Source organism: Chaetura pelagica, unplaced genomic scaffold, assembly GCF_000747805.2.
Source record: "Chaetura pelagica isolate M959 unplaced genomic scaffold, ChaPel_1.0 scaffold725, whole genome shotgun sequence".
Classification (NCBI taxonomy): domain Eukaryota; kingdom Metazoa; phylum Chordata; class Aves; order Apodiformes; family Apodidae; genus Chaetura; species Chaetura pelagica.
In genome coordinates, this window is record NW_009953490.1 from 703,748 (window position 1) to 718,078 (window position 14,331).

Sequence of the window (14,331 nt, forward strand, 5' to 3'; positions counted from 1 at the left end):
GGGAAAGACAACCAGGGCTGTCAGGCTGATTCTGCAGTAAACACAAGCCCAGGAAGAAGAAAATTGAAGCTCCGAAGTATCTGCCCTACATACATTGCCAATGTTTATTTCAGTATCAGAGGTTTCTGGATTTTATATTGTCTTTTAAAATATTTAAGTGTTGACATATAATACAACTATATCAGAAAGGTGTTGAGCTTGCAATATCAAGCCATTACACCTAAATAACTGCCAGGATTAAGACTGCATCTGTGAAATACGCTCAGCACTTCTGTGCTTATGCAATATGGTATGAGTTTTAATTCCCAACCAGACCGAATTTTTAACCTCAGTGAGTACTTGGGATTTCTGAGATAACTGTCAGCTCCACGTGGCTTGTCCCCAGCCTCTGCACAGGGGTGGGAAACGGTACTGGGGGGTGGATGCAGAAACACAGTTTGAAGCTGCACAAGGAGAAATGTTGCTCTCAGGATGGAAGAATTTTAATGTTGAGGTGCTTGATTGCATACCCACAGCTGCCTTCAGTGCTGCTATGGAACTGACTTCAACAGGTGTATGTCATGGTCCAAGCACTCAGTTTACAACCCCTGATTAATCAAAGTTAGCTGTGGTCAATGTCAATTAAAATCTTATTCTGAGTATATTAAATGCTCTAATGTGCTAAAGACATGGATAACATCATGCCCTTGGCATTTCACATCCAGCACCCTAAGCTATTAAGCATTTCTCTCTTTCATGGTGAACCTCAGCTCCTTATCTACAAAGTAACAACAGACAATGTCAGCAGGGGAAAAAATAAATTCAACTCATATTTTCTGTGAAAAAAAGAATTATTTGCCATCTAGAGATTAGCAGTTGTGGCAATTGCCATAATAATCTGTCTATCAAGAAATATTTGTTATCTAGAGCATAGTTTGGGTCACATATTCTAACTATAAGATAGAACAAACTACAGAACAATGAAAATAGAAAGAATGAAGGAAACTCAGTGAAAAACGCTGCATGTGAACATGTGACTATAGTCTCCAGGATAATGCATAAATGCAACCAGCCAAAAATCTGGCATTTATGAATTCTTAAATGCTCAAAGCTGCAGCCTCCCACGCTTTTTAGTGTACTAAAACATATCTAGATTGCACAGTGCTAGTAGCCAAGAATGCAATGAAATGCTTGCAAAGCCATACCTGAGGTATAAAAATCTATTTGCAGGCATACAGATGTTTCTAAAAATGCAGTTCAAAAGATGTAAGCACTAACAGTGTGGCCCCAGTACATATTTTTCCCTGGGAGTCTAGACAGCAAAGAGAACATATGCTTGACAACAGTGAAGCAGAAACACCACGTCAATTGCAAGTTACTTAGCCCAGAGTGCATTGCAATCAGAGCACAAGCAAGAATTTCAGAGCACATAAAAATCTAACCAGACACCATGCTATGCCCTGGGAAGCCAACAACTGAGAATTTAAGACAGGCAGTGACAAGCAGTGTTGATATTGAAGTTATTTGGCAAATATCCTAAGTAACACTCCACATTCAGTAACAATATGATAATTTGTTCTTGGTTAAAGCTTCTCTGAGGAGTTTTATTGGATTTAGACCCTAGAAGATAAAAAGTTTTCTTCATTACCTTGCTTATTTGGATGTAGTTTATCTGTTTTGAAATTCCTTGTTCTCCTGTACTGTCCTTGAGGAAAAAAAGGGCTAGCCTGGCATAAGCAGAGTAACATGGGTTTCAAGAGTCCTGATTTCAACTTAGACAAAAAATTTCTGGAAGATCTTGAGCAAGACACTTAAATCTTTGAAAATGAACTAGTTTCTGTGCAGTAACTATCACACAGTAGCTGAAAGCACATAGCAATTCCCAGATGTGCAAGGAGTCTTTCATCACAACCTGATCTTGAAGAAAAATGTAAATCAGTCAATCTGTGCCACATCCATCTCTCTACTTTTCAGTCTTCTCCCTCTTGGGACTGAAATTAAGCACATAACCTAAACCTATCTCCCTTTTCCTTACTATTTGCCTCCTCAACTTACTCATGAGCAGAGGTCACACCATTCAGCAACCAGTCTCACAAAAGGAATATCATCCAATAACCTCACTGTAACAGATAAATTAAAATTCTAACATTCTACCTTAAGTTCAGGAAATAAGATTTTTATCTTGAAATCTGACAATACACTTCTGCTCTGACACATCTCCACATTGTAATGTGACCTCTAACACCCTTATTGCACTGTTTCTCAAACAATTAATGGAAAATCAGTACTTGCTACTGCTGTTGCACAGAGCACTAACCTGCACAACAAGCACTGCTGAGCTACCTTAATTCAGTGGTCTGATTGAGTTAGTTTTTTTCACAGCTCAGGAGTTGAGGAAAGAAATAAACACTGGGATGTGAGTGAGATACCTGAACACAGAAATAGACTTGAAGAGCGGATAAAGAACAGAAGGAGCAGAAAAAGAAATGCTAAAGGGGAAATAGAACAGAGCCTGGAAGAGAGTCAAAGGACAAGAGGTCCAGCAAGTGGCAGAAGCACAGAATGGAGAAACAAAAAGACTGAGATCAGAGACAGAGGCTGAAAGAGGCAGAATTAAAAGAGCAGAGAAAGAGTTACCTGAATGTTGTTCTGATTGAGCTTCAAGCAAAGCAAGGGGATATATTAGGTCTATAAGTTTGTTACAAATAAACTATGGTGTGGTATGCTAGCTTGTAAGTCTGTATCATAATCAAAACCTGACTGAGTGGTGTTGGGTTTTAGTTAAAAAAATGGAAAAGAAAGGCATATTTTTCTTACACAAGAATGTTTAGATTGTTTGCAAAACTGTTTCTGGTGAGTGCAATGATGCAATGGTAAGTTGCAGTAACAACTTCACTATGGGACACTGAGTACTGAGGTAAGCTTCACAAAAGTTGTTTGTATAGCCAGAATTTTATTATAATATATTGATCATAACGGTTGAGAATCCATCATTATTAGAAACATAAATTAAGTGAACTTCATGAAGCATGCTGAAGCAGAGGGTTATCCAATCTTTTGTCAGAATTCACATTGCACAAATTCCACATCATCAAGGAAAAACAAGGGAAATTCTGTCTACGGCTCAAGACCAATTTCAGTGTGATGAGTTAGAAATAAAGTCTTCTACTTAGGTTGACCTGGTAGTCAACATAAAGATGCAGAGAGAAAAAATGGGACAACAATTATCAACACTCAGCATCATACAAAACAAAAAATAACTCTATGGGTAGAAACTTGACTACACTACATTAAATTTAAATGGGACCAAGACTTCCCCCTGTCTGTTTTTGGAACAGTTTGTTATCTAAATGATACAGTTTAGAAAATCAAATACTGCAGGTGCTTCTATAGGAACAAAGGGCAATAAAAAAATAGAAGAGGTATTCTTCTCCTGAGGGCAGAGCAGCCTTCAAGTTAATTAATTTTGCCCTTCTCATCTAAAGTATAGAACCATTCTGGCAATAACCTCAAAAACATAAAGCATAAACCAAAGCAGTGTTGCTTGCACAAAACTGCAGAGGGTTTGAAGCAACTCTGACCCGTGTTCTTTGTTATAGTTCTTTGACCTCATACACCACATGCGGATTCTTTCATGTGGGCACAAATGTCACCATAAGACAAAATGTAGGCAGAATCAAGAAAGACTTTAAGGCTCTGGGGGAGAAAGTTAAGAGTTTTGGTGCCCAAGTTATGTTTTTTTCTATATTACCAGTTCAAGGATTAGTGGCAGCCAGGAACAGAAACATAACATAGACTGACTTCTGGCTATATGGCTGGTGTCAACAAAAACTCTGTGGAAGTTTGCAGATGAGTGGAGAGGTTGACACTCCAAAAGGGAGAGCCACCGTCCAGGATGACCTAGACAGGCTGGAGGAGTGGGCTAGCAAGAACCTTATGAAGTCCAACGGGGAGAAGTGTAAGGTCTTGCACCTGGGAACACATAATCCAGGAGTGCAGTTCTGACTGGGATTGACAGGTTCAACATGAGTGAACAGTGCTGCAGAGGGCAAAGAAAGCCAACAGGATGCTGGGCTGTATCAACAAGGTCATCATCAGCAGAGTTAAAAAAGCCATCATCCTGCTCTACTCAGTCAGACCACACCTGAACTATTACATTCAGTTTTGGTCCCCACTCTACAAAAAGGATGCAGACAGGCTGGAGAGGGTCCAGAGAAGGGCCACAAGGATAATGAGAGGACTAGAGGACCTGCCACATGAGGAGAGGCTGAGAAAACTGAGAAAACTTGTTCAGCCTTGAGAAAAGAAGGCTTTGGGGAGACCTTATTACCATGTTCCAGTACTTAAAGGGTTGCTACCAAGAAGATGGAGACCCTCTATTTACAAGGAGTCACATCAAAAAGACAAGGGGTAATGGGCAGAAGTTGCTCCTGGGGAGATTCCAATTGGACAAAAGAGGTTAATTTTTCACCATGAGGACACTCAAACATTGGAATAGTCTCCCAAGGGAAGTGGTAGATTCCCACACACTGGGCAGTTTTAAGTCTCAGCTTGACAGGGTGCTGACCCATCTTGTATAAAGTATAGTAATACCTTAAAAAGGTTGAACCAGATGATCCCTGATGTCCCTTCCAACCTGGCATTCTATGATTCTACAAACCACAGAATATACCATTTGCCTGGCACATTCAGGAAAAGAGTATTCATGCTAATGAAATTGCCAATTTATTTGGCTCTTAGGTTCCAGTCCTTTTTTACTGCTAAACCTGCTTATCTTTGCTTCTCATTCTACATTTTTCTACACAGGCTTCACAATGTATTGGCACTGCAGCCAAAGCTCTTCATTTAAAAAAGACCACATTTGCTGTTCCCTAGGGACTTGAATCAGAGCAGGGCTCTGCCTAGATTGAGCACATTATAGGGTGGTAACTGATACGGTAAAAAAAAACAAAAACCAACTAAAGCAGTAAGAAGATGTAAGTATGAGGGAGGAAAAAAAAAAAGACAAAAGAAAATAAAGAAACAACCCCAAACAAACCAACACAGATATTATCTCTGTGAGGAATAAAGAACCACTAAGAAAAATGTGAAGGCAAATCAATAAGTGAAAAGGCAAGAAAAGTATTTGTCGAGGAAAAACAGGGTGAGAGACAGTGACACAGGACAAACAAGAACAGATCTGAAATGAGCCTGGGCGATAGTTGAAGTACATGAGAGAGGTTGCATGTCTGCCAAGATACATGGAAACATACCAATGGATTTCACAAAGACATGGATTTCAGTTGGAATTTTACAGAAAATGTTTTTCCAGGAAGTACCAAGCTTGTTCAGGAAAAGTCTCCAGGAGCCTAATACAGATGAAGTATTATGTCTTATTTTAATGAAAAACAATTTTGTCCAAGAAAATTGTCTTCAATGGGAATATAGCTCCTGATGATACAAAACAGCTAATGACCAAGCTAGGCTCTCTCTACAGAAAACTGGCTCAGAGGAGATTCAGTCTTACTCAAGAGATTTTTGTTAATTAAATTCCTCTTCCTGGGACCTTAGAGCACACTTAGGGCTAGCATATCATGGCTCTAATCCTGTCTGGTGTAATCTGATTATTGACTGTTTGAAAATGGGTGTTTTACGGCACTGGACTGGTGCCCAGATGTGGTGGTAGCTCTAATCTCATGTAGATGACCTGGTAGCTCAGATCTGACATGGAATAACCATTACAGAGAGCAAACACCAAAACTGAAGTCTTTCCAGGAAGTGCATTCAGAATAATCCATGGGGTTTCTTTTTTAAAAATATATTTATTCATCATTCATGTGGGCTTTTGAGTGACCAAGTTGTGCAAGATTATTGGACAGCAAGTCTGGTTTTGGATAGTCAGGTTGCAAATGCAGTCTGGAAACCTCTGAAAGTGTTTTCTAACTTCACTGTTTGGTGGGGACAAAGTCTTCTCTCAGGGCTGGATCTGGAGTTACATTTGGAGGTGTGCTTGTTGTGGCCCCTTCTGAAGTGGTAAAGGGAAGCTATTCTGATAGATGGGCCTTGCAGCATTATAAGTGTCTACATACAGCTCTTAGATACAGGAGGCTTTCCTCAAAATATATTCTTAGACTTGTGCTGTCCTAAGGTAAAATCTATCCACAGGCAGAAAGCTGTGTTCCATTAGCTCTCCTACGTGGGGATTTGATTGCAGCTTCAGTCAAACTCAGCCTGTTCAGAGGTGCTGTTCTTAGAGGCTGAACATTCCCATTACTTGCTCCATTGTCAAGATCCCCTCCACTAGGATGCTGAGGAACTACTCCATAACTTTTAACCAGATTATTATTTCACTATATACTGCAAACAGAAAAATGGGAAGTTCTTGATTCTAGTAATCTCAGATTACCAGAATGGGACCACTTAAAGTTGGTTGAGCCAAGTTAGGATAGAGTTTTGCCCTCTCCACTCATTCCTCAAAAAAAAAAGTTATGAATATTTCCAAAACCCCTTGAATGTAAACACTTTACCTTTAAAATTTCTCGTTAAATGTTACATTCAAGTGCTAGAAAAGTCTATGAGAAAGAGTGGTCCTGTGGGAATGTTTCAGCTCTTTGATATTTCCAAAAGCAAGCAGGCCTAATGCTACTCCATTATTACCACACTGAATCTGAAACAACATAATTGTGGCTTACGCTACGCAGGAGAAAGTTTGTTAACCTACAGGACACCCTCACCTTGTTGTCCAGTATTTCCTATGCAGATATTATATGTGAGCAAATCTGCACAGCATGAATGGAAAGGCCACAGTTTCCGTGAAGGATCAAACAGATCTACACAAGTGCTATGGAGCTGTACAAATGCAGAAAATATAACTCCCCCCCGGGATATGACAGAAGCAGAGTGAAAGCACTTCCTAAGAGGGCAGCGTATGCACAGAAGACACAAGACATTTAACAATGCCTGAAAGCTAATCCTTCCCCATAGATAGAGAAGAAGCATGTAGCACACGAATACCCTGCCCAATACTTCCCAAAAGCACCAAACATCTGTCGACAGGTTATGCAGCACAGCATTCATGAACAGGACTTCCAGACAGCCATTAACTCAAAAAGTAGCAACTGGACTGAAGACAGCTCACCTCTTAAGGTCTTCAGACATATAGAGACAGATTTTCAATATTAAAAAATACTAGAGCAATGAAGCCCTTGAAATCAGCCTGTAGAAAATGTACAGACTAAACAAGAGAATGTGTCCAGGAAAACACAGAAGTTAGCTCTATGAATAACAGAGAAAGCCTGGAAACTGCAGTCAACTTTTGATTATCTGTGTGTGTTCATTCCTGAGTCAGTGTGGATGGAGAAACAGCCAGGTAAAACCACAATTAATACAACATGCCATATATACATAGAATATGTATACTATAATTTATAATTACATGTGCTTTGTAAGAAATATGATGTAGTAAAATACCTTTGAGAACATTTGTAAAACATTTTCAGAAGGAATTTTGAAAAAACCACTAGCCAGAGAACTGTCTGTTACTGATGACTTCAGCTCTGCATAATGCATATCCCAGTATTGCTTTCCAGTCTAGGGCAGAGAGGGAATTCAGGGCATTGCTAATCCACTGCCTGAATTCTTCAGTCAGCAATAATCAATAGCTGCCTGTGCAGGTTTTCTTGGAAAGGACATAGGTAGATAGAAAGCACAAAACTCTGAAGCACCATAGAAAATTAATGAGCTTTCTGTAAAAACATACCCTTTTATATTTCCAACAGAAATGTAGATTATTTCATATTTGAAGCTTTAAAGAGCTTGCCTGTGCAGACAAGTCAAGTGAAGAATGCATACAGAACATACAGAGGGAAAAAATAATGCAGTGACTTCATCAGACCATTGGATGATTTTGGCTGGCTAAGAAACAGAGCTTTTTTTTTTTTTCTTTCTTCCCCTGCAGTTGTTTTCTATGCAGTCTTCAGCCACCCTGCAACGGAATTAACATGACACCATGCTGTGAAGCAAGGAAGTACTATGTATGCACTCCTCTTATCAGAGCATTCATAGGATTCCAAGGAAAAGACAAGCCTATCTACTTACTTGAATTTCATGTAATTTGGGGAATTTCACTCTTCTCTGTACCTCTCAAGGCTTTTGCAAAGGATTGCATCTTTATTTTTAAGCCCTCAGCCTGCAACAGGATGTGCTGAGATTTTAGGTGCATGAACTTCTCAGTTGCAGGATGCAAATGTAAACATCCCAATGCAAGCTCATGTGATTAAATTCAGGAGTATTTGTTTTCCTCCCTTCCTTTTGCCACAAATCTATTTAGTAAAAACATTACACTATGCACTTAAGTTTTCAAACTTCTGTTTAAAAAGCCATAGCATTATGCACTTAGTTTTAAAATCAGCTTTTACAGTATAGCCTTACTTAGACATGAGTAATTTTTTAAAGTTAAAACAGTCCTTTTGATTAAAAGCAAAGAACATACATAATTTTAAGGCACAGGATTTTATAATAATTTAAAAAACAAAAACATACTGTACCATACTTAACTGTGTGGTATTCAAAATTATTTAGATCATGCACATATTTTACAAACCCTCTGGTTTTGAAGTTTACAGTAATTTTATATATAACCAAATGGTACAGTGAACCCCTCCCCATGCACAGGCACACACACAATTACTTGTTACACTTAAGAAAACTCTAAACCTTGTCTCACCAAGGCAATGTCACAACCTGCAGGCACTTAGGACTGTTTCTCCATGCGTGTTAACAAGACCCCTGCTGGTCTTATTTCACAGCAAAAAGTTTCTTTGCTGCTGTCATTGTGTCAGTCCTTTCTGAATTTGGCTGAGAACTAACTCAGGCACCTGCATTACCAGTTGAAAAATATTAAATAACTCAAAGACCTTACATAGTGCCAAAGCCTTTTTGCAACAGACAGCAGGGAGGACTGCTCTAGATTAAATGTTTTTAAACAGTTCACTGAGCTGCACAGGTGCCAAGATAGATTTGCTCCCTACCAGAGCAGGAGGGAGGCAGGTTTGCAGCATGCCCACCCCCCTGTCAGTGAGAAGAGAATCAGGTCTCAGGATAAGCTGCACCAGAGGGTGCAATATGATGCCAAAAAGCATGGTCTGATGGGGTGGATGACTTGGGCCACTGACATCTGGGCTACATGTCCTGGACACCACTGCTTTTTTAGTACAGGCAATGCAGCAGGTACCTCACTGCACCATGAAGTCCTCTACCTGCAGATCTGTGTAAACCCCCTCTACCTCCTATTACCTCAGTGCCTCTTGTGCCTTGCTCTGGTCCCTGAGCTTCTTCCGCAAAACGCACACACACTCTAGCAATGCAACCAGGCATGACACCCAAGTACAGAGAAGAAATTAAAGATATTCAAAATGCCTGCAGTGATTGAAAGTTTTTACTCATTTTAGAGGGGGAGAGAGTTACACAAACTCTGTTGAACTGAACAGCTCATACGAAGAAAAACCCTCTGAATTGCAGGATAAATCACCAAAATTATTTTATTAAGCCGCAATGTAAGACACATTAATCGAAGGAAACAGTTTCCAGACATCAGCTATCTCTTGCTCAAACTCAGAAAAAGCAAAGCAGAGGCATAATAAAATCTTTATTATCCTACTTGAGTAAAACAACAGTATAAGAACACATCACCTCTTTGCCTTGCTCTACAGGCACACCAGCCTGTGATGAGTTTGAGTCAGTGTTAGATCTATGCCTTCAGTGGACCTCTGAAGATTCAGTAAAGTCTTTATTATTCCTGCAGTGTGTAAGGGCTATGCATAGTCAATCCACATAATGGATTCACAACATAAAACACATTTAAGTTAAATATTTTTGCAGTTCTCTCAGCAAAAGCAAAATAATGTATCTGTCTATAAAAACAATAGATTTGAATTTCCTTTAAATCTCATGCAACAATCCAAGAAAAAAAGAAAAAGGATGTCTAAGGGCACAGTTTTCTGTGGACTCAATAATGACCTTTCCTATTTACAACATCAGAGCTGTTAGAATAGCTTAGAGTGTGGCTTAAGCAAACACATATTCTCAAAAATTTGAATGCACTCATTTTCTGCTGCAGAGTTGTAGAATCATTTCAAAAGGCTAAGAATTTGTGCAGAGGGATGAGGTTGTTAGGTTACTTGTTCTGTAACTTCTTGTCCCAGCCAATCTGCACTTGTAAGATGCAAAAGGTCCAATTTACAAATACGTGATGACATAGGCTTCCACTGAAAATGCTGAGAGCCCATCCTTTCTATGCCAATGACAGCAAACATCAGCTCAAAACACATGTACACCCCACACTTGAGCACTGAGGGGCTTCAGAGTTTTCTAGATGGCTAGTGTAGCAGGGGCTTTCTGTGCCCTTGCAGCACAGTGGTGCAGACCTACAGAAATGAGTCACCTTTACCAAATCTGTAATTCCAGTTCCCCAGAACCTTATCCCATTGCTGCTACAGGCAATTGCGAGCAATGCTCAAGCCTCCTGTTTCAAGGACAAAGAGGCAGTGCTCAGATTGCAATCACTACTTCCGAGCTCCGAGTCAGAGAGGGGGAAACACAAAATAAAGAGAAAACTTGTTGTAGTTAGCCAACATCTGCTATGAAGATGCTGAAAATGATTACTAGATATTGAGTGAAGGTCACGAGGCTTACCTAGGAATATAGGGGGAGAAAAACACACGGGGGAAGAAGGAGGGGGAGAGAGGGAGAAAGCACGAGCACTGCAGCACAGAAGCTATGCTCAGCCAATACATGCTGGCACTTACCATAAAAATAGAAAGATCCAAAGAGAATCACAGTAAAGATCCTTTTTATCTCTCTTCAATAGAAAGATTTCCACATGAAGCTCTGAACACAGCTGTCCAGGAATAAGCAAGCTAATATGATGATACACAGAAAACACTAACACACAAATGGTAAGTCCTTTCACAGCTTTTCAAAACCTGCAAGCAGTTTGTGCTGAAAAACCGAACGGTAAGGAGCCTGACGACGACTCCTACATAGCACTGCAGCTAGAACAGACTGCTGGATTTCCAGTCACTCAGACCGCACTGTTTTCATCTTCTCACCATTCCTTACATCCTAGAGGTGGAATTGGGGGTGGGGAAAAGAGATCTCTCCTCCAAGTGGGAAGGAGCGCAGAAACGGCATCAGCATTTTTAATCAGTCTCCGAAAACACCCAATCACAGGGACCGAGCGGTGACAGCGTGACAGTTGTCCAGCCTGGCACACAAAACCTCGGAGGGGCTCATCTGCTGCTTTAGCCCAGCAAGGCTTTCTGTGCCCAACACACAAACACAGCGTCTTCTCCTCCAAGGAGCAGCGCTTTGAAAGCTACAAGGCTTTCCTGGGCTGCTCTTCTGACAGGCTGTTTCCTACATCTGCGCAATAGTACAAAGGGAAGAAAAGTTTGGAGCTTAAATATCAGCACTGTCTAGCTTGCAATTTACTGTCCGGTGGCTTCCTGATATGAAACGCACACCAACCATTGCTTCTTCTTCAAAGGTTTCTTTTTAGAGGAGAAGCAAGTCTGTAAGAGATTTTACAGCACAGCCCCGCTGCTGTGAACAGCCTTGTTAGAGCTGGCACTGGTTTTGACATGACATCATAGACCTCTGATGGCACCAGATCCACAGAAAATACACCATAAAAGTTCCTCTTCCCTCACCCACCAAGATGACAACTGGATGAAATGTTTCTGCTGCTATCATACTACTGAGCATAAAAAGAAAAGTAAATAAATAAAGACACAGACCTTAGCTTAATTTGTAATAAGGATATCCAGAACCTGGAAGCAGATCTTTCTGTGGTATTTAACCCATCAAACCAATCCACACCCAAGAGTGATAGAGTCAACATTAGAGCTGCCAAATATTGTCACTTCCAGGGGATGCTTCTGATTCTAAAACACAAAAAAAAAAGACTGCATTTGTCTATGGGAGAGAAGTTCTTCTGGAGGAGCAAACCTAAATACAGTATACAATTTTGCAGTTACTTCAAGCAGACACTGGCAGTAGATGAAGTTAGATGCTTACCTTTGCAAAACATTTTAAAAACAGTTAATCCTGGAATGTTGCCTTCTGGCAAAGTAAACATTAGTATTATCCATCTGATAGTCACATATGAAAAGATGAAAAGGCTAGATAGTGCAAGAGGGGAATGCAGGGAAAAGAAACCTCCACGTATTTTCAGCAGTGGTACCCATATTATTTGATCAGTACCAAGTACTTGTAGAACATACCAGGTAACAACATAAGCCTATCAGGGGGGGCTAAAAAAACCCCCAACCAGCCAAAAAAAAAACCACCCCCAAACTTTGGAGGCTCTACAGTCTGAAATGTTTGAAATGGTCAATAAAGTACAAAAAAATCCAAATTTCACTAGCAGGTAGCAATGATTTTCACAGGACACCAGACTGACATACCAGGTTGGTCATAAGCAAATTTTTTTTCTTTTTTCTTTTTTTTTTTTTTAACAAAGTTTCTCCCCTCAGATGACAGAACATCCATTAGAATGTCCATTAGTTTAATGCATTTAATTTGAGTTTTAATAGGTTTGTTTCCTGCTATCAACAAAACACACATTATATTTACCCCTCCATTTTCATAAATATAATTAGTTCAAAAAATACAAGATAACTGGTATAAGAGATAAAAGGCATGAGTGAAGGATAGATCAAAAGATTTACAAATAATACAAGCAGGATATATCCAGATAACCAGATATATACAAATAGATAATAAAATAAAAAATATAGCCATATGGGAATAAGCTCAAGAGAAGGATGAAGCAGCAGAAGAAAATACATTTAAAATTTGCAGCAAGCTTTCAAAACATATTGCAATGCCAGCAGAAAGATTACTATTTGACACATCACATGCTTGGTGAAGTAGGCAGTTTCTGTTTTAGGAAAGTGAGCATAGGAAACCTTCAAAAAGTGTCTCAAAATACTCATTACAGAAGAAAGACTGTTTACACATACCCTTAAAATAATATTTTAATTTCAGAGTATAAAAATAAAAGGTTTTTTTCTCACAGCATATAGTCAGGGTCCTGAACTAGGCAATAAACAGAAATCAGAGACAAATCCCTAATAAACAAATCCCTCTGAATTCCTTTTTTTCCTGACAAGGATACATGAAAGAAAACCACCAAACCCAAATATTGTTGTAGGAGTTCTTTGGAGAGAAGAAAGCAAGGTCATAGGCAGAATGCTATGAATATTCTGTAATGAGTCTCACAGCAAAGAAATCTTGATCTGAACTTTGTAAAAAGGAAGGGATGGAGGGGTTCTCTTCCCCACTTTGCCTGTGGAAGCATGGGAGGTGGGAGAAGAGGCTACACCCACAGAAGTAGGAAAAGCTGCAGTGATTCCATCTGCATGCTCTCTGGTGACAGCTGTAATGAACCAAAAGATATGAAGGTAGGCTAATGGAGTAATTAATTCAAGCTTTCAGCTGAGAGCAGAGGATTGAACACTCAAGTAATTTAGGTTTAAACTCATACTGAGGCCACCTTCAAGAATTTGAGAAAAGTCTCTGACAGATGTTCACAGTGGATTTATTGCAAATAAATGTTTTTGGTGAACAAAAGATCCCCATTTCTTTGCAGTGCTTTTATATAGCTGAGGGAATGGTAGAAAATTCCTTTGGAAAGCTAATTTTTGCTCTCCTCCTTCATTTGCAGATGGTCCTCTCAATATGCTTCAAGCTGTAGTTGGTGAAGTGATAATCATGCGCCAGAGACACTGGCAACCTGCTTAAAGTGTTATCTATCAAATCATTTCAGGGATTAGGAGTAATGTTGGGGGAGGGCGGACACATATGTCCCTAGAAAGAAGTAAAACAACTGCTGCCTAACAAAACCCCCCCCAAAAAACAAAAACAGCAGAAAAAGCTCATTTACTCTTGTGTGTGTGTGTGTGTGTGTGTATACGAAAGAGAACCAAGAGTATACTACCAGTCAAAACTGAGGCTTGTTTCATCCAGCCTACATACCTCTTTGTCCAGAAAGCAAATCAAACTCAGGACTAGGTGGTCCAGAGCTGTTCTCTCTATTCATCCCCAGTAATTTATGAGACAACTGTTCAAATCAACACTCCTGAGCTGGAAGGTAAAGATGATACCCATGATGTAATAAAGCTCTGGTCTTGCTACTGGATTATCACATGAACTGCCAGCTGTTCAGGAGGAAGTGAAGGATTTAGGAAAGTACAAGAGGATGGAGTCTGCCAGTGTGCAGGTCCCAGCTCAGCAGTGCACATCAACAGGTGAATGTGGGAACAGGACAAATTGAAGATTAGAGAGGGAAGAAGCATAATTAAGTGTAAAGGA

The 14,331-nt window shown here is 39.8% G+C and overlaps 1 protein-coding gene across 1 annotated transcript in view; it reads right to left on the minus strand.

Moving 5' to 3' along the window:
- The window catches only part of ANO4 (anoctamin 4), a 190,764-nt gene extending 176,705 nt beyond the window's left edge, over positions 1-14,059 (minus strand). Inside the window, exon 1 of the mRNA XM_009999042.1 lies at positions 13,996-14,059. Within this exon, the coding sequence (XP_009997344.1) occupies positions 13,996-14,059 (64 nt within the window). The remainder of the gene's footprint in view (positions 1-13,995) is intronic.
- Positions 14,060-14,331: the final 272 nt, after the last annotated feature.